This window comes from Colossoma macropomum, unplaced genomic scaffold (genome assembly GCF_904425465.1).
Source record: "Colossoma macropomum unplaced genomic scaffold, Colossoma_macropomum, whole genome shotgun sequence".
NCBI classification, from domain to species: domain Eukaryota; kingdom Metazoa; phylum Chordata; class Actinopteri; order Characiformes; family Serrasalmidae; genus Colossoma; species Colossoma macropomum.
Window position 1 is genome coordinate 18,732,303 of NW_023494802.1, and position 27,176 is coordinate 18,759,478.

Genomic DNA, 27,176 nt, shown 5'->3' on the forward strand with positions numbered 1-27,176 from the left:
AAATCACAGCCGTGATGTTATTTCATGATAACACACTCCCTCTCGGGTTCTGCTGATTAAGTATACGCACTCATGGTCACTGGAAAATCAAGGGATTTGGACCACCTGTGCGAACTGTAAACACATATGCATGCTGCATGTCAGATGTAACCGAGAGATGAAGTGGGTTGCTTGAAAAACCTGAGGAAAAACAAAGACGCTCAGGGCACTTTCTGTACAACTTTGCAAATTTACAAACTTTATTCTTCCTTTAGGAAATGATGCAAAACGAAATGCACACCATCCAAGTTTTCCAGATCAGCATGAGCTGCTGTTTTCGCACTCTCTGAAGCGAGCACCTGTTAATGCTGCGCCGAAAAAGAAAGAAAGAGAAGGAGCATTTACAGTCAGACTCCTCCGTGCCGGTAAGGACACCCACGGATAGGGAGCGGACAAAGGTAAGTGCAATACAGTATTTGGGGGTAAGGGGGGGCTGTCAACAACACAACGTTACTGTATTCTGCTACAGTTCCTTTCATCATACACAATCATCAAAAACAAGGAGGATCATATTTAAAACAAGGTTAGACAACCTGAACCACCCGAGAGAGTGTAAAATGAAGGTAAACCCATGAATGAAGTGACTTTTATTGTAACAAAAGTGATGAATCAGAGTTCATGGTGAGACATGGCGAGCATGTTAGTATTCACATATGGTCATATATACAGCACAAGAGGAAAACTCCAGTGGAATAACCTGCTGTTTCGTCCTGCACAAAGATGGAACCGTTCCTGATGAACCCAAAAGCCTCTCCTCAGGCCCAGCTCACATCCCCAGTCCCATCAGTCAGAGCTACAAGTCGTGTCACTCCACCAGGGCCGTCACAATGAATCAATTAAACTTGATTACTTGATTAAAATGTACCTTTTCGGTGAATCAGCGATGATTGGTTGACAATTTGCATAACGATAATGCATTTTTTACAATTTCCCAGAGCCACTTTATATTTATAAGAAGTCTTTTTAAAGGTGTCCTTTTCCAAAAAAAGGATTTGGGATTCTTTGAAAGGCTATGCATGGTTTATTATTGCTCAGTTCAGTTTTATTTTTTTGCCTTTTTCTTAAAAAAAAATCAGATTTGGGAATGAATTGTTAAAATAATCAATACTGATTTACTAACAGAATCGACATCGACAGCCTTACAATCCTCATAACATTGGCCAACAGCCAATGAGCCATAAGAATGGTACCTGTATCTTCTAATCAGGTTGTTCATTCGCTTTCATTTGCTTTGATATGCAGATGCCGAGGCGATGTACAACTTACAGAAGCAAAACCCTGAAGTGCTTCTGTTAAGTCAGCATTTGTTTTGGAGAGGCTCTTTGTACTACAGCCCAAATGCAGTGACGTCTGCTCACCCTCTCATCTAGTCATGAAGGGAAGGTGAATGGGACCGAAGTAAAGTGCACTTGCAGGCTGTCTGGACCAGCGGGACCCAGACGAATGGCTGTGGAAATGCTAGAAAAGGGGCTTTAACATGCAGCTAATCTCGTTGGACCTTTTTTGACTGGCGGAACCCTCTCATTTGGGGCCTAGAGGTTAAAAATAGAAGGGGGGGAGATTTGTGCTATGCATGTGTACACTCCAGCACAGTCTCTTGCCAAAACCAAGAGGCATTCCAGTCCCATGCTGGGCGCTAAACCCCAAATCTCTGACCACAGAGCTAAATATACTACAGCCAGCCTCCTGCCTGTCCCCTTAACCACACATCTCAGACATGAATCCCTCCCACTTTCTGTAAACTGATTTTGGGGAACAGCAACGCAGGAATTTACTCCCCCAGTTTGGGTCAGGTTTGTAAATGGTTTCCACAGAGCCAGAGATGCTTGCTACGGGACGCAGCTGATGACGATGAGTCCTCATTAGCTGCGTGCCTTTCCGTTGTCCTGCTAAAAGCTGAAAATAACTGGGTGCACTTCATCAAAGGTCTAATTGTTCCCTTCTCAAATGGAGAGGAGAGTCAGAAGGAGGTTGTTTAGAAGCCCTGTCCAGGCCTTGCCCTCTAGATTTGAGTGGGATGACCTTGCGGCAGGCCGTCTGGGACCACATAGACCCAGATAAAATCGTGGACTTCCGCAGGCTATCAACCGCTACTCCACTGAGCTTCTCTCCTGCCTCAGAGACAAAACTGGAGCATCGCATTCTCCCCTGTACGCTCCACAGCATACAAATACCATCCATTAAATACCCAACACAGTCATACCGTATTAAATTAGAGAAATACACTGAGGATCTGAGGATCACTGCTTGCATAATCTGTTAGAGTAAAAGAAAAAAAAAAGATCACGATTGTCCACAAAGCATGTCCAAACCCTGCTTTTCAAATAGAGAGAATTAGTAGTAATGACCCATAGAACATGGTCTTGTTTGAAGTCCTGCTGCATCATTCATATCCCTGCACATGTGGTTTCACGTGCTCAGCAGTCGGGCTGCTGCGGACACGCTGGATCGCACACCAGCATCATCAGCATGACATCTGCAGTGAGAACGATGTAGATCCAGTCTGTACAGTGCTGCGGAGACTCCTCCAGGAGCCTCTTTCCTGGCTGAGGATTCGCTCAAATTGATTCAGAGCAGATTCAGATCTAAGGACCTTCCGTGAAAGCTGGTATGTAGTGAGTCGCTGAGCCGTAAGTTCGAGGTTTCACTTGCTGGTGATTCAGGTTTGAAGGTTTCGGTTTAGGAACTAAAGGTCTGATAACCATGGGGCCGAAAGCTTGTGGCCACCGCAAAGAAATCCGACATAGCTTCCTTTAAGACATCAGTATGTCCAAGCTGGGAAGGGTGGAGATGACCAGACGAGATTTATCTCTTATTGTCACCAATGCCATAGTTTAGTGTCCCACAGTGAGAGAAACTGGGCACTCAGTGCTGATTAGAAGGAAGAAAGGTTAGGGCTGAGTGGTCAGATGAGGCCCTGGATGAAGCTGGTGTCCAGGTGCACGATGAGCATGCGAAGGAAGGACATCTCTTTGCGCGTGTTCTCGAAGATGATACGGGGGTCGTCAGACTGGCAGCGCAGACAGTTGGGAGCCATCACCATGGCCAGATTATTCACGTCCATCTTGGTTTTACTCACGTTCACCGGCTGGGCGAAAACCTGAGCAGGGAGAAGGAAATGAGTGAGATGAGGGGAGTATGGTAACATTTTGTGTTGAATCAGCTTCTGAAACACAGAAAGAATGACTCAGACTGAATTATGTACCAAATGTAACCTAAAATAACGCAGAATTGCGTGTAGAGCAACACAACACACAAAGTAGGTCATGTGGCAACAACAGTAGCCTAATGTTACAACAGCGGTTTAGGGCCACTGTTAATAAAAATAAAAATAGCAGAGTTTGAGAATAAAGCCATAATATTTTGAGGAAAAAGTCATAATATTTAGAGAAAAAGTCGTATGGTATGATATTTTGAGAATAAAGTTGTAATATTTCGAGAGTAAAGTCGTAATATTTAGAGAAAAAAAAGTTATAATATTTCAAGAAAAAAAATCATATTATTTGGAGAAAAAAATTCATAATATTTTGAGAAAATAGTCATAATATTTTGAGAAAAAAATCAAAATATTTCGAGAAAAAATTCGTAATATTTTGAGAAAAAAAATTCGTAATATTTCAAGAAAAAAGTTGTAATATTTTGAGAAAAAAGTCTGGCCCATGGTTGTTGAGCACAAGGTTTGAAGAGTCAGAGAATTCATTACACTCATCATCTTAAAAATTCCTAATGACACTTCTTGACATGCTTAGGCAGCCCAGATGAGACAATTAAGCCTAATGAGTTAATTAAGTGACTTTACAAAAGGGAGTCCAAATCTTTACACATACCAGTATTTATATATATATATATATATATATATATATATATATATATATATATATATATATATACATATATATATAATTACTGTAGAGGTTGTGTTTACTTCTTTGCACTTTATAAATCACTTTATAAATCAACAAAATATATGATTTAGCCAAATGTGCCCAATATGGACAGACTGGCTCAGCAAGGTTGGTTCCCAGGCAAGGAGGGTAGCTAAATTCAGTTCAGTTTGCAGCGTAAATGTAATCAGACCGTACCGCAGTGTCTGGTGAGAAAATGCCATATATATGCAAATAAAAAGGAAGACTTAAAAAAAGAATAAAAAGCTGCAGTCTCTATAAATCAGGCTGTTTTGTCCTGTAGGGTAGGACAGTGTCTGAGCAGTTTTTAAACCTGGGTATACTTAAAGCAGAAAACACTGGTTGATATTCAAGGTTTCAGTAGGTATTGGTTCATCTCTACTGTGTGCACACGTCTGTAATTAATATCTAAAAATGGCTGGAAACCAGTCCAACTGGCTCTAGCAGAGCTTGTGTGTATGTTGTCGGTCCAAGGCGGATAAAATAGGACAACATAGGCTACTTGAACTGTTTACAACTGCACTGCACTACTGGGAGTCAGTATTGGAAGGAGACTGAGTTTCTTCTCATGAAAATGGATTTAAGTTATAAATCAGCATTTATTTAATAAAATCATTCACTAAACACTAGACCAGAGGACACTAATAGGCGGACCGCGGTCTGAGTCCGGACCCAGACGCTGTCCTATGTGGACCTGGACCTATAACTGATAAAATATGGAGAATTATTTAATTTCGACGGGGTGGTCCTATTTTAATCGGCGTAACTTTTCTAGACTTTACGGTAGCTTTAGCGGCCCGGGAAACTCACAGACCAATCGCATGCGTTGTAAATATTACACGTGACGCTACTCAGCCAATCAGATCTGTGCATTACGACGAGCAATGAGACTCGAGTGAGTGTCGCACACACAGGGGAGGGACGAGGCGAGAAACAGCAGTCAGAGAAGAAAGTGAGTCAGAGGGAAGTTATTTCACACGGTGTGAACTAAAAAGAGAAAACTGACAATAAATGTTGTTGAAATGTTACTGAATTGTACTTTATTTGATTTGACATTCAGTTGTTGACTGTATAAGATGTTGATACACCTACTAGGCTACTTCAGTAAACAGTATATGGCACTGAATCATAATGCATGTTAGACATTATGATGTTCTGAACCTTCGCTTAAGGAAATTTTCTCTAACTGGACCTTACTGAATTTTAATTATATACCCCTGATCTAGACAAACTAAACTAGCCAAACAATTTCCTCTTGATTAAATTCATCTTATACAGGAATGTGTGAGTGTTACCTGTAAGAAGTGGATGAAGTAGCAAAGCACCAGTCTGTTGAGCTCAGGTAATGACTGCACTACACCGATGGCTGCCTCAGGATCCTCATAGTGACTAATGCACTGCGTATAGAAGCTCTGCGGAATCACCGGCTCCTCCAGCTCCCTGTACCACAGCTTCAGCAGCGACGCTGCGGGAGGGAGAGTCAGAGAGAGAGACACGGAAATTGTGATCAGAGGTTTTTCCATCTTCCAAACCATCTTGCAGTCTTCATCAAATGATGACAGGCAGTTGAGGACAGTTAGAAAAATGATAGAAATAAGAAAAACACAAACGCTTAAGCAAATATCCTGAGACTGGGTTGGACTATAAACGCCAAACAGTGTAAAGGGACAGTTTTAAATATAGGTGATATGGCTCTTACCAGGGACGTTAGGGTCAGAGAGGTTTTCTGGCACTTTCCACTGGTCCACCTGTAGCTTGAGGGCGTTTACCTCATCAATGTCTCCGGGTACTCTGCAGCATAAAATAAACCCATTTACATATCATGTCTATCATATACGAAACACCAGGGTCCAGTTTTCAAGACCAAGATTAATCTTTAAGCTACACTAAGTCTGATTCTCTACTGAATAATGTTACAGTTTGGTCCAGGGTGAAGCTTGTGTGGAAATACAGCTCCAGGTGTTTTGATGTTTATGTTTATGTGACTTTCTAAGAAAGCCGGGTGACGCATTTCGCTGCTGTCGGAAGAAAACCTTGTATCTCCATTTTTGTCGTTTTTCAGTTTTTGACATAATTTGAAAATGCCTGTTGCCGTTTACATTGTATGCAAATTTCATGATGAATGGACTAAAAGAAGTTACGCAAAATGACTTGGGAAAAAGTCTGGTTCCACTGACTTGCATTTAAAGTAGCATATGTTTTTTCCTTCTCCTGTAAAGTTACCGTTTTGGAGATACGAGGTTTTGATCTGACGACAGGGATTTATAAAGGCACATAACGCCTACATAAGCCTTTCCCGACAAGTAACTTAAACCTACAGAAACATTTATCAATGCTTATTCCATTGATTTTGATACCATTTCACATCAGCAAGTGTTATGACAACAGACAACTTGTTGGAAGTAAGCCTTTATGAATATCTACATGGAACAAAAACTGAACACAACACATTTTACTAAGAAGATTTTACTGAAAATATCCTGGATTTTTTTGGTCACACTGCTGCGCAAAAGGAGGGAAACCCAAAGTGTTGCATTTATATTTGTGTTCAGTTTATCATCAACTGTCTGAACAAAAACCATGTATATCCAAAGTGGTAATTTTACAGGAGAGGGATAAAAAACCTTAACTTGTAATAGACGCTACTGAAACAAGATTTATTTCCCCAATTCTGGACCATTTCTATTATCTGTTCATCATAAAATATTAATACAATGTAAAAATTCAAATAGGTTTATGTCACTTGCCACGAAAGGCTTATGCAGGTGTCATGTAGCCTTATGAATACTGCCCTTCAGTGAAACTAAGTAAAGAATACATGGAATTTTCTCTAAAAGGAATCTGCCACAAGGTGGCACTAGTTTGCACAATACAATTCCCCTGCATTGATCTTAGAACGGTGCTGGCATGCAAGATAAACAAAAACATGAATTAATATGAACATGTTTTTCTGAGCATCGTCAGATTTAAACAAAGCAGATGGTCCTGTGTGTGCGTTGCTTTACTCACAGGGACTGACCGAAGAGGAATGAGGGTGACACTTGTAATATGGAAGTGCCCTGAAGCGAATATCATATTTAAAAACAATAAACGTTCAATGTGGGGTGATATTAAAAACAGGAGATTTCGTTTGGCACGAGGGAATGAAAAACAAACGGCCAGGGACAGATTTCCTGACACAAAGCGCATCGGTCGCAGGCGCCATGAAGAGATAATTAGAAAAGGGACGGGAGGGATGGAAAGAATGTGTTTGCCATTTTTATATCTGTACACACACACACACACACACTCACACACACACCCACACACCCACACCCACACCCACTCACACACACACACACACACTCACACACACACCCACACACCCACACCCACACCCACTCACACACACACACACACACGCATGGAAAAATGGGAAATCCCACTCAGCCACTGGATCACATTTCCTAAGCCTGTCAGAGTAAGGCCCCATCCCATTTCACCCCTCGCCCCTACTGCTGAGCCCTTAGCCCTCTGTTTTGCACGTTCACGTCTAGGGGTAGGGTGTCCTGATTCTTGTTGAGATAGAGGGGTAGGGTGAAGTGTTGGGGCTACATCATCCTCCAAATGGAGGTTTTCCAGAGACTCCAAACAGAGAGTTATGAGAAAAAAAGAAAAACCGGCAAGATGGAGAACAAGAGACCAAAGAAACACACAAATGTGAGAATTTTCTCCATTTAAAAATGACAATAACCATTGTTTTATCTTAGTTTAATGTTGTTTCAATGCATTATGGTTATTTTCTTCATAACAAGCATAAAAAAAATCGCTAGTACTACCGTTCCACCTTAAATAGTCCAGCAGTTCTGACGCCTGAAGTGCCAGAATGTAGCCGCTGCTCCATTTAAGGTGGAACGGGAAAATTCGAACAAGAAGCTGGTGAATATCTGACTTCAGCTTCATATCACTGAAGAATTAGGGGTGGGTGATAATAAATAATTGCCCCCCTCTTTGAAGTCATATGATGCCCTAAATGTAACTAAAGCCCAGCAGTGAGGAGCTGAACTTCACCCTCCTCTGCTGTCACTGCAGACTGGCAGGGTCGCCTACAGAGCAGCGCTGGTAGCTGTTAATGAAGTGATGCTCTTTTTATTTGAGGGTCTCAGTTTTTGGGGGAAGACTTCAACCACTACCTGTTGTGACTCAGTTCCGAGGGGCAAGATGACACTCGAAAACAAGGGGTAGGGGTAAAAATAAGAAATGGGACTGGGCCTAAGTCTACTGATGCAGGATCAGGTCTGTCCTGCCCATATTACTGCACACATGTGGACGTAAAAGAAAAAATGACTGCAGATCAACTTTCACAACTAAATAAATGTAAATTCGGGTGACTGTGCTCGTGTCCCCGCCCCGGCCCAGAACAAAGCCAGCGCTGTAATTTGTGCTTGTTTGGCTCTCGTGCGTATCGAAGCAAAACCAACACTCGCTTTTTATGAAAACACATCAGCCGGCTTTACAAATGAGCGCGCTGTTCTGTTTAAACAATTAATGCATTCAATTTTATTTCTCCTTTTGCCAAATGTCAAACAGACAGGGGTCTGTTTGGACAAACAGCTCCTGCAGGGACCACCCAGCCATCGTGGGCCGTCGTGAGAGCTCGAAGCAGCAGCGTGCAAGAAGACACACTCTCTTTAACGACACATGGAAGGATGAGCTGGTTTGCACTGGGTTGTTTTGGAGTGATGGGGGGGCAGAAAATAGGATTGAGCCATCAGTCTTTGAACTTCGTATCGCAGACGCATGTTTGTTTGGGTCTTATAATTAACTTGGCTAGACATACAGAGGAGAAATTAACTCTTTTCTTCCCTCAAACGTTCACGCTTCGCTGGTTCTGCCCACATAAAAAAGCTGCATCTTTCCCAGTTTGAGAGATACGACTATGTTTTACTGTCATAAGGAAGGTCTGAGTGCATTTGTGGAAATTCCTTTATTTAGCTGCCCAGTTGGACAGATGGTATCCATCTCTCCCAGGTCATAGATGTTTGTTCATAGCTGATGCATGATGCTTGTGCATGTTTGCTCACAGCTAATACATGGTGGTCATACACCGATCAGGCATAACATTCTGACCACCTCCTCGTTTCTACGCTCATTGTCCATTTTATCAGCTCCACTTACTATATAGGTGCACTTTGTAGTTCTACAGTTACAGACTGTAGTCCATCTGTTTCTCTATGTACTTTGTTAGCCCCCTTTTACCCTGTTCTTCAGTGGTCAGGACCCCCATGGACCCTCACAGAGCAGGTACTATTTGGGTGGTGGGTCATTCACAGCACTGCGGTAACGCTGACGTGGTGGTGGTGTGTTAGTGTGTGTTGTGCTGGTCTGAGTGGATCAGACACAGCAGTGCTGCTGGAGTTTTTCTGGAGGTTTTCTCTCAATTTTTTATTTTCTGAGCACTTATTTGTATTGTTGTATTAATTTTTTTGCATAACTTGTGCATAAACTGCATAAATTGTGCTCAAATTTAATGTTTAACAAACCAACAAAAAAGTCCACAATTACTTCGGAAAAAATCTTGCTACATTAAAGGGGAACTCCACTGATTTTTCTAAATTTCTGCATAATTAAACGGTTAATGTGTAATCAAAATCATTCAGAGTGGTTTGGCATGAAATGCTTTATTCTAGAGAAACTTACAGAGCCGGAACTGAAAAGACAGAAAACGTATTAAACTTATTTTTTCAGATTAATCATTATTTTACCATAATTAACATTACATATAAAAACTCTGAAGACACATGTGGGCTCACTGGTGATTCTGTATAGTGAATAAACTGGCTATAGTTGCACCGTTGACATCAGGACCCCGGTTCCTATCACCACTGTGAAGGAATCTAAGTCTATAAGTTTCTCTACACATAAACCATTTCGCTTCAAACCAATCTGAATGACTTAGTTCATATCTCAAGCACTGAATTATGCAGAAATTTTGAAAATCTGGTGGGATTCCCCTTCAACTTCTGTTACAAGCTTTCCTTTTCCTGTTATGATACCATTTTGGAGATATGAGGTTTTGTTTCAGCCACTCCTTAAACAGCAGCACCAGTTAATTCACTGTAAGCTCTTTCTCACTGTTTCTCTTTGTGTCTCACCTGAAGATGCCCTCTGTCTGAGCTCCGCCAAGGGCCAGCACACACTGCGAGAGCTGCACCTGCACCCAGGGCAGCCTCCTCTGAGGGAACAGCTGGCTCTGCCTCTCCATGATTTCCTCCAGGGCACTGCCGAACAGAGATGGTGTCACAATGGCGTTGCGCCCGTGATCAATCTCATCCAGAGTGGGCTTCCTCAGACCCTGTGGAGGGAGAGAGAGAGAGAAAGATGAGTGTACATAAGCCAGTCTGATCTACATCAACATCTAGATGCAATCATTAGACCGGTAAAGGTAGATGAACTACCCCGATCAGGCATAACATTATGACCACCTCCTCGTTTCTATGCTCATTGTCCATTTTATCAGCTCCACTTACTATATAGGTGCACTTTGTAGTTCTACAGTTACAGACTGTAGTCCATCTGTTTCTCTGATACTTTGTTAGCCCCCTTTTACCCTGTTCCTCAGTGGTCAGGACCCCCATGGACCCTCACAGAGCAGGTACTATTTGGGTGGTGGATCATTCTCAGCACTGCAGTAACTCTGACGTGGTGGTGGTGTGTTAGTGTGTGTTGTGCTGGTACGAGTGAATCAGACACAGCAGTGCTGCTGGAGTCCTTAAACACTGTGTCCACTCACTGTCCACTCGATTAGACACTCCTACCTTGTCGGTCCAACTTGTAGATGTAAAGTCAGAGACGATAGCTCATCTGCTGCTGCACAGTTTGTGTTGATCATCCTCCAGTCCTTCATCAGTGGTCACAGGATGCTGCCCACAGGACGCTGCCCGCAGGACGCTGTTGGCTGGATATTTTGGTTGGTGGACTATTCTCAGTCCAGCAGTGACACTGAGGTGTTTAAAAGCTCCAGCAGCACTGCTGTGTCTGATCCACTCAGACCAGCGCAACACACACTAACACACCACCACCACGTCAGTGTTACTGCAGTGCTGAGAATGATCCACCAACCAAATAGTACCTGCTCTGTGAGGGTCCTTGGGGGTCCTGACCACTGAAGAACAGGGTAAAAGGGGGCTAACAAAGTATCAGAGAAACAGATGGACTACAGTCTGTAACTGTAGAACTACAAAGTGCACCTATATAGTAAGTGGAGCTGATAAAATGGACAATGAGCGTAGAAACAAGGAGGTGGTCATGATGTTATGCCTGACCGGTGTATAAAAATACCACAATAGATTAGCTGGGTAATCAAATAGTAGTCAATACGTTAATCACTTATAGAAATAAAGTGACATCTATCAACATAACAGTTCATCTTTAAGTCTGACCAGCTATTTGCAGTACAGTACGCATTCATGCCACTGTACAGTGTAATGTATGGGTGTGTTGTGCACCCTTAAAAATAGCACTCCAGTAACAACAGTGGAGGCAGTGGTGGGACAGCTGATTACAGGGTAAGGACTGGAGAAAGGACAGCGAGGGAGGGGGATACAACTTTTACTGTGATGCATCTGAGTGTGTGTGTGTTTGGTGGGGGGGTAAATGCCTGGGGGGTTATTTTAACCCTCCCCCCCACAAGTCTGAGTGGTTCTCATGGAGCTTTCGTAAGGGCTTAGTGCTCTGATTGCTAACACATGTAGGCACTTGCAGACTGCTACACTATGTTACACTTCAGCAGTCAAAGGCCAGTCTCAACACATTACAGGCGGCTTTGTTTCGGTACCATAAACCTGCAGCACGACCATCTCCACATACTTCTCTCCGGAAAAGCCTTTCAAATCACTGACCTTTGAGATAACCTGCCTAAACCACTCTTCTGTTTACCTTGAGTGTGCAGATGACTCTTAATCAGCCGTCCTGTGTGCCTGCTGGCCACAATTGCTGGTCTGGAATCAGGCTAATCAGGCTGAAGAATCACAGTTAAGGCGAAATGATAAACAAGTCTGGGATCAGTAACCAGGGCCACTCTTACCTTCTTGCCCCCGGTCACAACGACCTTCTGCAGCTTGCGGTAGCAGTACTTGGCGTATGTGCTGATCGGCAGACCTGCGGAGGAAACGGAGGACAAACAATGTAACTGACCAGTGAATAATGAATAGTGCGTGAGAGTCAAAGCTTTGTCGTGAGAACAGAACAAAATCCCGTGGTCTTGTGACAAGAATCACAGTCCTAAGACTTCTGTGTGGATTTTTAGAAGAAAAAAAAAACTTTTTGCTAAAGTTATGGGTTCAATACAAATGTACAGTAGAAAACTCTCATCCTTTAATTTCATTTCCAGTTAAAACAGCAGTTAAGGACAAGTTATTCATCTCTCAGGAAATATTTTTGAGGAGATACATGATAATTCATTCACAAAAGCAAAGAAAAAAGACAAAAATTAAGTAAAAAAACATAATTATCCAAAACTGGAGCTCAAAAAATGATTAAATGATACAGAAAAAATGGGACTCCAAACAACCATGCAAGAGCTGTTAGAGCAGCAAAACTCCCCCATCAGATAAACAGCACTTAAAGCTTTCATCTCTGAGAGAGAGGAGAAAATCAAGCTGCTTTAGATCTGAAAACATCCACAGGTGTTTCTGTCCATCCTTCCACTGTGAGAAGACGACTCAGCGCTGTGGGTCTGAAAGGATGTGTAGCTGATCAAGAAGAACCTCACTGAGAAAAGGAAGTAGACAAAAAAACTGCAAATAAAACAAATAATCTGCTGGTATTCTCAGAACAATTGACCCAGATCTCAGCATCACTGAACGTGTTCGGGATTACTTGGACTGTGAGAAACAGAAAAAGCAACCTCTAAGACTGAACTTTGGAGGTGTGGGAAAAATATCTGCAGATTTCTTTGAAAAACTCGAAGTAAGGCTACAGAAAAGAACGCAAGTGGTAATAAAGGCTGTGTACACACTACATACTAAAAAACAGATATTAAATTTAGTTGTTGAAGCTTCTGTGTGATTTTGTTATATATCTATATATCTATATCGCTGCTGTCAGAACAAAACCTCGTATCTCCAAAATGAGAACTTTACAGGAGAAGGAAAAAACCTACTTTACTTTTAATGTAAGTCAATGGAACCAGACTTTTTTTTACAAGTTATTTGGGCCGTTTCTTTTAGTCCGTTCATCATGAAATTTACACACAATGTAAAGGGCAACAGGTGTTTTCAAACTATGTCAAAAACTGAAAAACGACAAAAATGGAGATACAAGGTTTTGTTCTTATATACACACTTATATTTCGTTGTTGGAAGAAAACCTTGTGTCCAAAACGAGAACTTTACAGGAGAAGGAAAAAACCTAAGTTACTTTTGATGTAAGTCAATGTAACCAGACATTTTTACAAGTCATTTTGGTCCATCATGAAATTTACACATAACATAAAGGGCAACAGACATTTTCAAATGATGTCAAAAACTGAAAAACAACAATATATATATATATATATATATATATATAATAGCCATCTTGACTCCATATTAAATGAATGAAGGGTGCTCTCTGACTTTTGCACTTTTAATGTATCCACAAATCACTAACTTTACAGGAGAGGACAAATATTTCACAACCTTTAATATAAATTAATGTAATGAAATTTTATTCCAAATCATTTTTGGACCATGTCTTTTGGTCCATTCATCATGAAATGTTCCAACAGTGTAAAGGACAGCTGCTGTACTCCAATTATGAGGGAAAAATAAAAATTGATCAAATAGAGATACATGGGTTTGATATGACAGCGGCTATATGAGTGTGTGTGTGTGTGTGTGTGTGTGTGTGTGTGTGTGTGTGTGTGTGTTATATGTGAGTACTAGAGCTGAGCTGGATGTGTTTTTAGCTTAGATTACCACCAGCATGAGTCTTTTCTGCTCAGGATGTTTTACTACGCTTTGGCTGAAGCTAAGAAAAATACACGGTGGAGTGTAAATCAATACGGCAGATTCTGTTACCAACACAAGATCAAACAAACCACCACCAGCCCTGGACGCTTTCCTAGGCTTCCAGAAAATTCTTCTCTCATTACCACAGCATGACAACATTTCTGGAAAGCGGAGTATCTTGTAGCTGAAGAAGTGATGAAAAACTACCATAAAACTCTTTTAGCAACCGTGACGCTACGTAATGCAATGGAATCCGAAACACTGGTGACAGATAAAAGGCTGGAACGTAATGATCCGTAGTACTGAGATCAATGCTCACTGTGTGAGCTACAGATGTCTGCATGTCTTCCTCGGCTCTCGTACTTTATGCGGGGGCCAAATGCTAATCCCACCTCTTTCTAGGCTACTGAAACTACTGAAGAAGTTCAGTGGAACGTTGCTCCACACTGACTCTGGAATCCAAACACAGCAGTCTGGTGTTAGGACTGTTTCTGATGCAGGACAGACAGCACTCCTGTCCTGCTCTGTGGGAAGGTGAGTCATTCTTGGCTGTATGTGTGAGACAGACACTGATCTCTGATCTGAGGTCAGTGGGTGTGCAGTGGTGATTTACTGCTAGCAGGTGGCAGCAGCTTTACCGGACTGACCCAAGGCCTGACACTCAGCATCACCAACAGGGGAGGTACAGCTCCTCCCCATGGTTATTAATCATACTGAGAGAGAGAAGGAGAGAGAGAATACAAAAGACCTTTCAGACACTATTAAACGTATAAAAAAATAAATAATATATAAATAAAACACTGGGCATTCCAGCAACTCAATTACATATGACGGCATTTTAGGGCCACTGTTAATAAAAATAAAAAAAGTAGACTTCGAGAATAAAGTCGTAATATTTTAAGCCAAAAAGTAGTAGAATTACGACATTAAAGTGGCATTAATACCATACCACGAATACCAGGTTGCAATATTGTGGCCTACATTGTAAATGAGGTTTATTGATTGACTGATTGATTGACTGATTGATTAGCTGCCGTCCAGTAGCACCAGTAGTTTTAGTTAAACTTTACTGACAGATATGACTGTCAGAGCTTAATGTTTACACTTATTAAACTCAAATAAACAACAGAAACTCTTGGTTTTAAATAAGGTAAATGTTGTAGCACTGAGGTCAGAGCAGCCCATAGTTCTTTTTGGTTTTGGTTTCTTTTAATTACCTAATTTTTTGTATTTTTCATTAAAAATGCAGATGCAAAGAAAATGCAAAGAGGACATAAGAACAAAGAAAAATTGCAGAACGGCGAGGAAGAAGAGAGGAAAATGGTCTTTAAAGTCAACGTGAGTCAGAAATCATAATGCATTTTCCCTCAGTAATGTGACAATACTGAGAAATAAAGGTTCTCTGCAGGTACATTTTCATTTATCAAGGTACAAACAATGTAAATGTTCCCTCAAAGGTACAAGAGTGGTTTTAAGGGGAGGTGGAGGTGAAACACTGGTTATCCCTTGTGTGGTGTTGATGTGTCTGTTACTCAGTGGTCTGGTGGACCCACCACATTATTGTTGTTTTAAATCAATACAGCCATAACAATTTATGTAAAAATACCAGATGTTTAAAATATCACAAGTGGCCAGCGTAGGGTTCTCCTTTAGCAGCTGTAGCCAGTCAGCAGCCTGTCCATGTTGTCCACCCTCACATACACACACACACACTAACAGGAGGCCATGTAGGAGGAGAACAGAGTGAAGGACACAGCACCTCCACACTTTTACTCCCCACTGGTTCACCCAACACCACATGTGTAATATAAATGTGTGGGGGGTGAACAGAGTGAAGACACTGAAAATGGGTTATTTTATATGTTCTTCACAGAAAATGAGCAAAGGACAAGAATCTGAGGTTGAACTAATAATAAATCACATCATTATTTATTTTGGTAAACACTGAAAATGGGTCCCACAGACCTGAACACCACACAGGGGTTAATATTCTTCCCTTCCCAGCAGTGCACAGTAACATACTCAAAACTCAAAAGATGTTTCAGATGTGGGAAAAAGTCACTACACTTCAATCAACGATAACGGGATAACAAAAAAGTTCTCTTTTAAATATGGTGGCATATGGTGAACTCTGCTTTTCGTGACCAGAGACTTGGACTACCAAGCTAAAAAAAGGTCGATTCTGATTTCAGGTTGACTTCAAAGACGAGTGGTACCCTGGGAACACAGAGAGAGAGAGCAAACGAGAGATGGGAAAACGTCTGGGAATCGTGTGCCACCTCAAGCTGAACAACCACATTCTGAAAACAAACAATGCATTGCTTGTTAAAGTTTACAGCTGCATAAACTTTACGAGGAGCATTGTGGCTTCTAAGACAGAATAAAACCCTCATACTGTACACAAGCAGCTTGTTCATTTGTTATAAAAGTGGACGCGTGGTGAACAGAGGGGTCTGTTATGAAAGCAGAAAGAAGGATAGCTCAACAGCTGCATAAATGACCAGAGAGAGGGCGTGTCCTTCACAGCGGAGCAGGGATGAGTGAGGAGGAGTGACTACAGAGAGAAACTGGGACTCATTCAGAACCACCTGTCTTCTAGATAGAGCAGACAGAAAGAAAGCCGTTATGCAAGCGTGCTCCAAGAGAGCAATTAAGGGGTCCAAGCACTGACAGGCTGCAAGCCTCTGACCAACACCCCTTCCGGCTCAGTTGAACAGGCAAATTTCCTGCTTTTTGTAGCTAAAAACACCAACACCAGGGTTGTTATGGCATCACGGTTCCACAGTCAGTCGTGGTGTATGATTGGATGCTTCCCTCACCACTGATTCTTCCAAAATACCAATTGAAATGCATTTCTGTCTATTCCGACTTATGAGTAGTAGTTCCTTAAACCGTTCTCACGCTATTTTAAGCATGGCCTACTCTCTCAACTCATCCTGAAACATTGAGTACGTTTACATGCACTTAATAATCCGATAACTGCAGAAAATCTGATTTTGTCCGTAATCCGATCAACACGTTTACACGCACTTGAGTAATCAGATAATGGGGAAACTCCTAGGCTACATGAGTCAGACAGTAATCAGATTTCTGCTTTGCAACCGGCCAATAAACTCACAGAAGAAGACGAGACGTAAACGTAATGTAAACCAAAAACATCGCGCCACTTTACCTGAAAATATGAACTTACATCATCTAGAAGATGAAGAATATTTAAATTTCATTTTGTGTTTGATTTCAGCGCCGCTCCAAAAGTGTTTTGCTACGTCTTGTGGCGACGCTGCTCGCTTATTTCTGGCACCGCCGTCTGATCTCGCACATGCACAGACTGAGAAGTCCGAAAGAAATCAGAGTAAGAGTTCACATGCACTGAGAAATCTGATCACTAAGCTAAAATCCAGCCTCTTTATCAGATTTCTTAATCAGATTTCTAGATCGGAGTTTGGTGTTTACATGACCGTTTGAATAATCGGATAACTGCGGAAATCCGATCATGATCGGATTACTGAGTGCATGTAAACACACTCAATCTAGACTTCTTCACATCTCACACCGACAGGGATGAGGACTTCACAGTGCTGGTAGGCAACATTCCTAGTTAGTAATATCCCATATACAGCTACCAAACACCTGAAAAACATGGCATTGCTGGCTATAAATAACCCAAACGACAACTTTGCAAGCATCAGACAGCTCATTTACAGCTCAGTCAATCTGAACAAAGCAACAAAGTGAAACCGCCAGGCTGACAGGTTAAATTTTCAATTTTAAAGAGTGCAATTTTCAAATTGCAAGAGCTGCAATTTTAATTAAAGCCTACACTGTCAATGAATTTCATCTAATAACACAGAACTTCCTGTAGATGAGTCGGACCAATCAGAAGCAATCAAATACCCACAATGTGCACATGACAACACAACCGCAACTGGACATCCGGTTCAGCCAAAAAAAGAGTTGATATGCTGGCCTTCTTGGCCCAAAAGAAACATCTGGATTATTTATCCTCAGTTAAATGCTTAAGGGATCATTTTAAACCTGTAAATCTAACTTTATGTTTTGCAACTGTCAGAAACTTTGGATCTAAATCTCTATTTACACTCATATAACCATGTCTTTCACTTTCTACTTAAACAGTGTACAGGTAAAGAAAAAAACAGTCAAAATACACTGAGGTAATAACTGAGGTTGGAGATTTTATAATAGAGTCAGTCTAGTGTTATCAAATTAGTTAGATTTTTGATCTAACTAATTTTTTCAGGCAAGCATCCCAAGCTAACCCCATGAGAACCACCACCTTAATAACATAGATCCTACAAATATCTCAGATAAACAGTAAATAATTAAGGCCACTATTAATAGTAACAACGTTGTAACACGTGGTAATAAATCTTTGTTTCTCTTGTTTATTTCATACACGCAGATGCACAAAGGTATTTTGCACTTGAGGAATTGGTATAAAAAAATAAAGAAAATGTTCCGTTCAAAGAAAAAGGAAATGATTTAAGGGTAATATCAATGTAATGTGTAAAAATTAAAAGCACATGTGGTTTCATTACTTCATTGTAGTGTTTCTTTAATATTAGCCAGCTTCTTGTGTGTTTTAAAGTAGCTGGGTAACATCCTGGACTAGGCCAGAGGTGTCAAACTCAAACACTAAAAGGGCCATATAAAAAATCTCAACGAATCTGTGGGCCAAAGGACGAATATGTTTTTATTTAATTTTAAGGAGCATTTCGCTATGACCCATACTGGCCATTGTTTATTCAAAATGTGGCATATAAATAAATATATATAAACACCCAGAAGCTCTTCCATATCCGATAAGCTGGTGTCTATCCCACGAATGCTTGCTTTTTTTCCTAGGCACACTACGTCGGCCTGACTCAGCTATACCTTCTGCCACGATGAAACTGGCATTTACTGCATTATTATTTTGTAATTTGGCCCTCGTAAACCTACTCTGCTGTGCTTCCAGGCCCTTTTTCATCTCTGCCACTTTCTGTTGCCTCTGCTGTCTATCCAACTCTCCATATTTGTCACGGTGTTTTGTCTCATAATGGCCACTATAGTTGTATTCTTTCATTATGACAACATTGTCTCCGCAAACAAGACAGACAGGTTTATCCTTACTGGAAGTAAAGAAGTATTCGAGCTCCCACCGGTCTTTAAAACTTCTGCATTCACTGTCCACTTTTCTTTTGGTCATTTTTTTAGCTAGATAAGTATTTTTTTTTAGCTAGCCAGGTGTTTATATTGGTGGACCTGCTGAATCGCAGCTAGTGTATTTGGTAATATGACTAGGATTGTGGTATTGTATTGCAGCGCATTGGGAAACGGGCTAATATTCATAGAAATTAAAATAATTTCGTGGGCCAGACAGGATTGTGTCGCGGGCCTGATCTGGCCCATGGGCCTTGTGTTTGACACATGGGGGCTAGGCTATCACTGTCAAACCATAACAGCTCTAACACACACACACACCTGCAGACACAGGATGAGTCAACGCCACCCAAGATCTGTCATGGCCTGCAAAGGAAGTTTGTAATCCGAGAATTGAAAGCTGGCTTCAGACTGAAGGTGCTCTCTAGTTCCCCTCAGACAAAAGACAAAAAGGCTGAAGTGAAAACAAGATGGCGGGTTTTACAGCTGGTGTTTTACATGGATGACTCTCCGGTTTACCAGGCTGTGAAAACACGGTCAACATACGGGTCAGACATTTCACAAGAGCCTGTTTCTCTTTGATCCTTCTCATACAGGCGCTGACACTCTACCCTCCCCTTATCTCCTGATTCGCTCTCTTGCCTCTTCTCACCTCCTTTGCTCTCTTAAAACTTTTTAAAATCCAAAACGTCCACTTCTTTTCACTCTTTCTTTATTCAATTTTAATGTTAACCATCCTCTTTTTTCCCCATTCTTCCACAATATGGTCTATTCATCTATTTATCCTCTCCTCCCTCCCTCTCACCTACTCTTTTCTCTCCATCCTCCTCTGCTTGCATTAGCAGCCTCTTGAAAGGAGAGTATAGCCGATTGACACGGCCACTCCAGACCAGACAGAGTGGGAGGGAATGAGGAGTGAGGTGGAAAGAGAGGAGAGATAGGAGAGGCCTGTTTTGCATACCAATGGTCACCGCTGTAACGGCCTCTCTTTAATCCTATAGACTGGAAGAATCTCCAGTTTCCAACAGAGTGCTTAACATATTAACGCTTGTTTTCCTACTCACAATGTCCCTCTGGCCCCGCCCCGTCCGCCCGCTGCCAGGCCACGCCTCTCCCGCTCCAGGTTGGCACAGAGAGAGAGAGTGAGTGGGCCCCAGCGTACACACTGTACAATAAACTCCGCTCAATGCACTTACACCCGTTTCAAAGGGGAGAGAAACAGGGGCCCCTGAAATCTGCTCCTCCTGCTCAATGCCATCTCTAAGAGGCTGCAGCGTTGGCAGACAGCTGGTGAGGCCTGACATTATTCATCCCACAGCCTTCCTGCCACCCATGCCATCAGCACCCGTTGGCTAACTGACCACTGATGTCATACTGAATGAGTGGAGCCAAAAGAACGCCCTAGGAAATCAACTTGTGCCAGAAGGGAGATAGTAATTAAAGGGAAAGCAAGTAGCACTGGGATCTAAACTGTTCCTGGAGGGCCGTAGTTCAGCACAGTTCACTGAATTCCATCTTCAAACATACCTGGCTCAGCGCATCTTATTAATTACAAGGTTTAGCAGGTGTGTTTCCACAAGGAAGTCACCATGTTGTGCGGCACTGTGCAGTAAAGCAGCAGGAGTGAGTCAGAATCTTAAATATTTCAGCAGTTTTTTAAAAATCTATTAGTAAATTAGGACTTTTAATATGTAAACAATCTTCTCTCTAATGTCATACGTTCTGATATTGCAGCATGAGATGTCTCAACTGAAGAGCCTGCGTTTTACATTTGGTGGTCAAAGCCAGCAGGGGGCGATGATACAAAGCACAGCTATTGCACTTACAAAGCGTCGCAGAAAAGCTCTGGTAAATAAGAGGCTCAAGTTCATTTTACACTCTATTTATATAGACTTAGGCTACGTTCACATTACCAAGCTGAAGTGGCACAAATCTGGATTTTCTGCCCTAATGGGACTCAGATCTGATGTTTTCAGAGCTGTGTGGACACAAATCTGATCTTTTCAAATCCGACCTGAGCCACCTTCATATGTCCTAGATCGGATACGTATCTGATTCATGGCCTTGCAACCTTAATGTGACACTCAGATTGGGATTCATGTGTTTTTTCTCCACTGCGCCATCATTCAGCGTTACCATGGCAGCAGCGCCGAACAGAAGTTAAAGCCTGTAAACGGTGGAAAAGCAGCTCATCTCACCTTTTCCTCCTTCGTCTCGCTCTAATAATGAAGCTGAGAGCTGATCAGAGTTAATGATCTTCTCAGCGAAGCTCGTTCTGCTCGTTAGTTTGTGCTGATAATGAACGTGATTCATTCACGTGACGTTACTGAGTAGGATGAGCTCATTAGGGTCATTTCAGGACGCCGGTTCGTCACATTAATGACAGATTTGAATCACTTACCTAAACGAGTGTGAACCATCGTGTCAGAGAGATCGAATTTGAGCAAATAATCAGATTTGAAATACCAAGAACATGATGAGTCCTCAAGAGGATCTAATATTGTACCGGTTAGCTGTATTGTCAGCTCATCTGAAGAGGCAGCCTCAGTTACTTACCCAACAGGACAACCTAACAAGTTTCCCTTGGCTATTTCTGAATAATAAAACATGTCAAATGTATTCCTGAGTACATTTTTTTAGCCAATGAGCTTTGTTTTTTCCTTCTCTATGTTTAACCAAATATCCGTTTATTAACTCTCTATCTCCTATATCTAAACTGGTCAGATTGCACATGCGTAATTTATGTGCTTTAGAATTACTTCACACTCAAAGCTCTGACACAACCACAGATCCTGAAACTTTGACCCCTAATCTAATCCAAGGCCTATGGCCACGGTCGAACAATTGAGACAGTGTTGCCAGAGAATGTCACATGGCCTTGAACAAGACCAGAGGCACCAAGACAAAAGGCCTGGGTCAGCCACCGTACACACACTCATAAAACACTCCTACTAGCCTTCCTTTGTGCCTTAATGGAAAAGAATTTCATAACCACACATGATTATCTGATAAACAACCCTGAATATCTTTGCTAGAAAAGCAATCTTATTCCTCAGAAGAAGTGCTTTGAGGTTTCTGATGAGCCTTTGAGTTGTATAGACATATGTGATGTGGTCTGGAAGAACTTAATGGATCTTGGGACGCAGCTGGATGTGGCTTCGTGATTGGCCGCAGCAGGTGGTGACATCAGTAAAACCACAAACACACCACTAAATAAAATGCATAAGAGTGTGTTGTATAAACAGGGCCAGGACGACTGAGACACAAGCACACATACATCTTGACTCAGCCGATTACACCCAGCACAGCCTCGGGACACGTCTAGGAGCAGTGAGTAACCACAGCATGCAGCTTTGAAGGCATCTGTCATTTGTGCATTTGCGCAAACAAACCTCCCTCAGACATCGCTGACCTGGGGAGGACACATCTGACCACCAACGAACTCTCTGAAACATCAACTTCTAAACACAACTTCTTGTAAATACACTCTTAGTTTCCTAAAGGGTTCTTGTCTTGGATGTACAGTTCTGATAAAAACCTAATTGGTACAGAACAAAGGTCTTCAAATCCAGACCCTGAATCCAGTTTTCAGTCCTGGATTTTGATGTCACTGGTAGGTGTGACACTAATTAGCCAATCAACAGTTCTTTTAACTACCAGTGATTACAAAACACATGACTGAGAACTGGACTGAAGGTCTGGATCTGAAGAACTCTGGTACAGGACCTTTACATTATGCGGACTTTAAACTTCTTTAAACGCATCTCAGTTTACAAAAACTGTTAATTAAAGCATGTTTTTTAGCTACAGTCCTGGGGACTCACTGCCCTGAACAGTTTCAGGTTCTCCCACCTGATCCCACTTGAGAACTCATCATCATACCCTTCATGAGTTTAATTAAGCCAAGGTTACACCACACGACTTTTATCCCGATTTTAGCCTCGATTCTCAGTCTGGCCGAGTCTGTGCTGGTCGGCTCTAGTCTGCAGATTTTTGGGTCAGTCTGAGTCGACAGTTGGAGAGAGAGTCGAGTCGTGTGTGAGGAGCACAGACCCAGTCAGATTTTATCAAACGTTTGATTTTTGTGGCCCGACTCTGAGTCTAATCTGGTGTAAACTGATCAACAACTCAATCTGAACGGATTCCTGCAACAGCCAATGAAAACAGAGCAAGAAAAGAAGAAAATACAGCAAGTAAACAAAGAAAAATGGTGAAAAGTCCCTCAGGTGTGGAGCGAAGCTTTTTAATGAGCTGAGTTTAAGACACAAGTGAGTTTATGTACATTTAAAACTGTAAAAATACCAAACAGATCATATTTTTACATCCATAATCCTCACTTAAACATGTTTACCTGCTGCTTCTTTACTGTTTCAGCGCAAATGGCAGAGAAAACAGCAGCAGCAGCTCCACATTTGTTTATTTGGGTCTCCTAGTAACGCGAGAGCTTGCAAGAGTTTGCGCGAGTTCAGTGAGCTCCGTTCAGTTCAGGAGCAGCTGAAAAGTTGAGTAGTGTGTGATCCCTAAACGTTTAGTGTGTGACCCCCAATTTTTCAGTCTACCAAAAAAATCTGCCAAAAACAGTCGGATAGTGTGAGACGCCCAGTCTTTAATCTGATAAGGCTTTAAAAGTCGTGTGTAATGGAGCAGGGAATACTTGAAACTGCAGGGCAGCGTGTCCCCAAGACTGGAGCTGAAAAACCTATTTAAGATCAACTCACTGAAAGATTCTTTAGGGAACCAGAAGTGGTTCTTTTATGGTAGCTCCTCCAGCAGGAGGACCAAAAAACCTCGTATCTCCAAAACGGTAATTTTACATAAGGAGGAAAAGATATTCTTAAATTTCAGTGGAAGTTCATATAAAAAGATTTTATTCCAAGCAATTTTGGAGCTTCTCTTTTCTTCCATTCATCATGAAATTTTCACACAATAAAAAGGAGAGCTTGTATTTTCCAATTATGTCAAATAATGAAAAATCACAAAAATAGAGATACAAGGATTTGTTTTCCAACAGCAACGATATAAAAGTTGCAGGCTAATTATTAAGAATTTTACTAGTACGGCAGTCCATATCATCTTTGATGCCATTTCAATGTCTTTGTTCTCAGAGTAGTGTACTTGAATTGGGCACAATGGCCCACATTTATTAAACATCTCAGATTAATAGTGTTGATCTGATTTCAGTTTATGCCTTTTACATAGCACTGAATAGGACCACATGAACTGATGAGGCCTGATCTAGGCATAACATAATGACCACCTCCTTGTTTCTACGCTCATCAGCTCCACTTACTATATAGGTGCACTTTGTAGTTCTACAGTTACAGACTGTAGTCCATCTGTTTCTCTGATACTTTGTTAGCCCCCTTTTACCCTGTAAATGCACTGCTGGAGTTTTTGTGTCCACTCACTGTCCACTCTATTAGGCGCACCTGCATTGTTGGTCGACCCTGTAGATGTAAAGTCAGAGACGATAGCTCATCTCTTGCTGTACAGTATGAGCTAATCATCCTCTAGTCCTTCATCAGTGGTCACAGGACGCTGTTGACTGGATATTTTTGGTTGGTGGACTATTCTCAGTCCAGCAGTGACACTGAGGTGTTTAAAAACTCCAGCAGCACTGCTGCGTCTGATCCACTCAGACCAGCGCAACACACACTAACACACCACCACCACGTCAGCGTTACTGCAGTGCTGAGAATGATCCACCACCCAAATAGTACCTGCTCTGTGAGGGTCCATGGGGGTCCTGACCACTGAAGAACAGGGTAAAAGGGGGCTAACAAAGTATGCAGAGAAACAGATGGAGGTGGTCATAATGTTATGCCTGATCGGTGTATGCTGGGGTGCTTGATAAAAAAGGGCTGATGTTTGTGAGAGAGAATGAGGAAAATGGTGAACGGGAGAGGAAAGAAAAGGGAGAGAGGAGGGAAAGAAGACGAGAGTTAAACTGGATGGAGGCACTGAGGGCGTAGCCTGATAAAAATGGCCTATCTTTTTTTGTTGGTCTGTCTATTCTGCGCACACTTCCTAAGTGATATCTCTGCCTCTTAAGGACTTGCACAGGGACTTTCTTTCTTTTCTGAATTAGGTCTCTCTCTCAGCAGTTTGGCAGAGAACCAAAAGAGCGTGGGACTTGAAGAATATGTTGCTGCTCTAAGTTCTAATCTTATTTGTGCGTGTGTGTGTGGGTGTGGATGTGTGTTTTACAGACAGACAGACAGACCGACAGACAGACAGACAGACAGACAGACAGAGAGGAAGATCTTCCCATTAGTTTCCTCTCCGGCTGGATCTAAGATAAGAAACCAGACCTAACTTTCTTTAGGCAAAGCTTATGTCCAGGAGCTTCCCTCTCTTTAGACACCAAAAACCAGGACCTCAAGCATCATTTAAGATAAGGACAAAGCGCCGTAGTTGTTCAAAGCTGTTTATTCCTCCAAGGGGAATTCCACTAATTTTTGAATGCTCCTGCATAATTTAAGTACCAAGACATAAACAAAGTTATTCAGAGTGGTTTGATGTGAAACACCAAGTCAGGATTGCTCACAGTAGTGGAGATAGGAACCAGACGACTGAAGGCTTTAATGCCTTTAAAGGCCCCCTCTCAGAAATGTATCACACTAAACAAGCTGCCTAATGCATAGACACAGTGAGTGTGTTTACATGCACCCAATAATCCAATCATAATCAGATTTTTGCAGTTATCTGATTATTCAAATGGTTGTGTAAACAGCACACTCTGATTTCTTAGATCAGAGTGAAGTCTAGAATCTCTAGACTCTAGACTCAGAGTGAAGTCTCTGCATAAGAAATCTGATAAAGAGGCTGGATTTTAGCTCAGTAATCAGATTTCTCAGTGCATGTAAACTGTTACTCTGATTTCTTTCAGATTTCTCAGTCTGAGCATGGGTGAAAACAGAACGTAGCACTTTTGGAGAGACACTGAAACCAAATACATGCTTGACGAAATGAAGGATTTAAATATTCTTCATCTTCTATATGATGTATGTTCATATTTTCAGGTAAAGTGGTGGCACGAAGTTTGAATTTTACATTATGCTTACATCACGTCACTTCTGTGAGTTTATTGGCTGGTCGTAAAGCAGAAATCCGATTACTGTCTGACTCATGCAGACCCGGAGTTCACCCATTATCTGATTACTCAAGAGCATGTAAACGCATACTGACAAAGTCAGATTTTCCACAGTTAGCAGATTATGAAGTGCATGTAAACACACTCACTGATTTATGATACTTTCAAGATATGGTTTTAGCCTGAAATGTATGTATCAAATATATTTACAGCAGAAGGATAAAGGCAGGATGTTGTGAGGCAGAATAGCATCCAAAGAACCCCCCCCCCCATCTTTACCACTATTTTACCATTATTAACATGACTTACAAAAACTCAGAAGACGCGTGTGGATTCACTGGTCATTTGAAATTGCTATATGTGCTGTAGACACTGAGTGTGTTTACATGCATTTAATAATCAGATAACTGCAGAAAATCTGATTTTGTCAGTAATCCGATCAAAATGTTTACATGCGCTTGAGTAATCAGATAATGGGGAAACTCTGGGTCTACATGAGTCAGACAGTAATCAGATTTCTGCTTTATAACTAGCCAATGAATTCACAGAAGAAGACGAGATGCAAACGTAACGTAAAACTTCCCCTTTTTTTTTTTAAACATCGAACCACTTTATCTGAAAATATGAACATACATCATCTAGACGATGAAGGATATTAATCCTTTATTTTGTGTTTGGTTTCAGCGTCCAAAAGTGTTTTGCTGCTCACTTATTTCCAGTACCGCCGCCTGTTTTCGCACACGCGCAGACTGAGAAATCCGAAAGAAATCAGAGTAAGAGTTCACATGCACCGAGAAATCTGATTACTGAGCTAAAATCCAGCTCTCTTTATTGGATTTTTTAAAATCAGATTTCTAGGTCGGAATTTGGTGTTTACATGACCATTTGACTAATCAGACAACTGCAGAAATCCGATTATGACTGGATTATTGAGTGTACATTAACTCACTCAGTAAGAACCCTGGTTCCCATCACCATCCCTGAACAGAAATCCGAGTTGGTAAGAGT

General features: G+C 41.6%; 1 protein-coding gene across 2 annotated transcripts in view; it reads right to left on the reverse strand.

Annotated features, from left to right (window-relative positions):
* Positions 1–225: 225 nt before the first annotated feature.
* The window catches only part of si:ch211-218g4.2 (rho GTPase-activating protein 39), a 126,920-nt gene continuing 99,969 nt past the window's right edge, over positions 226–27,176 (reverse strand). For both annotated transcript variants that reach the window (XM_036592151.1, XM_036592152.1), the window contains 5 exons: positions 12,010–12,083; positions 10,079–10,278; positions 5,644–5,735; positions 5,240–5,409; positions 226–3,139 (listed from right to left, as the gene is read on the reverse strand). In XM_036592151.1, the coding sequence (XP_036448044.1) occupies positions 2,945–3,139; positions 5,240–5,409; positions 5,644–5,735; positions 10,079–10,278; positions 12,010–12,083 (731 nt within the window). In that variant the 3' untranslated portion in view covers positions 226–2,944. The remainder of the gene's footprint in view (positions 3,140–5,239; positions 5,410–5,643; positions 5,736–10,078; positions 10,279–12,009; positions 12,084–27,176) is intronic.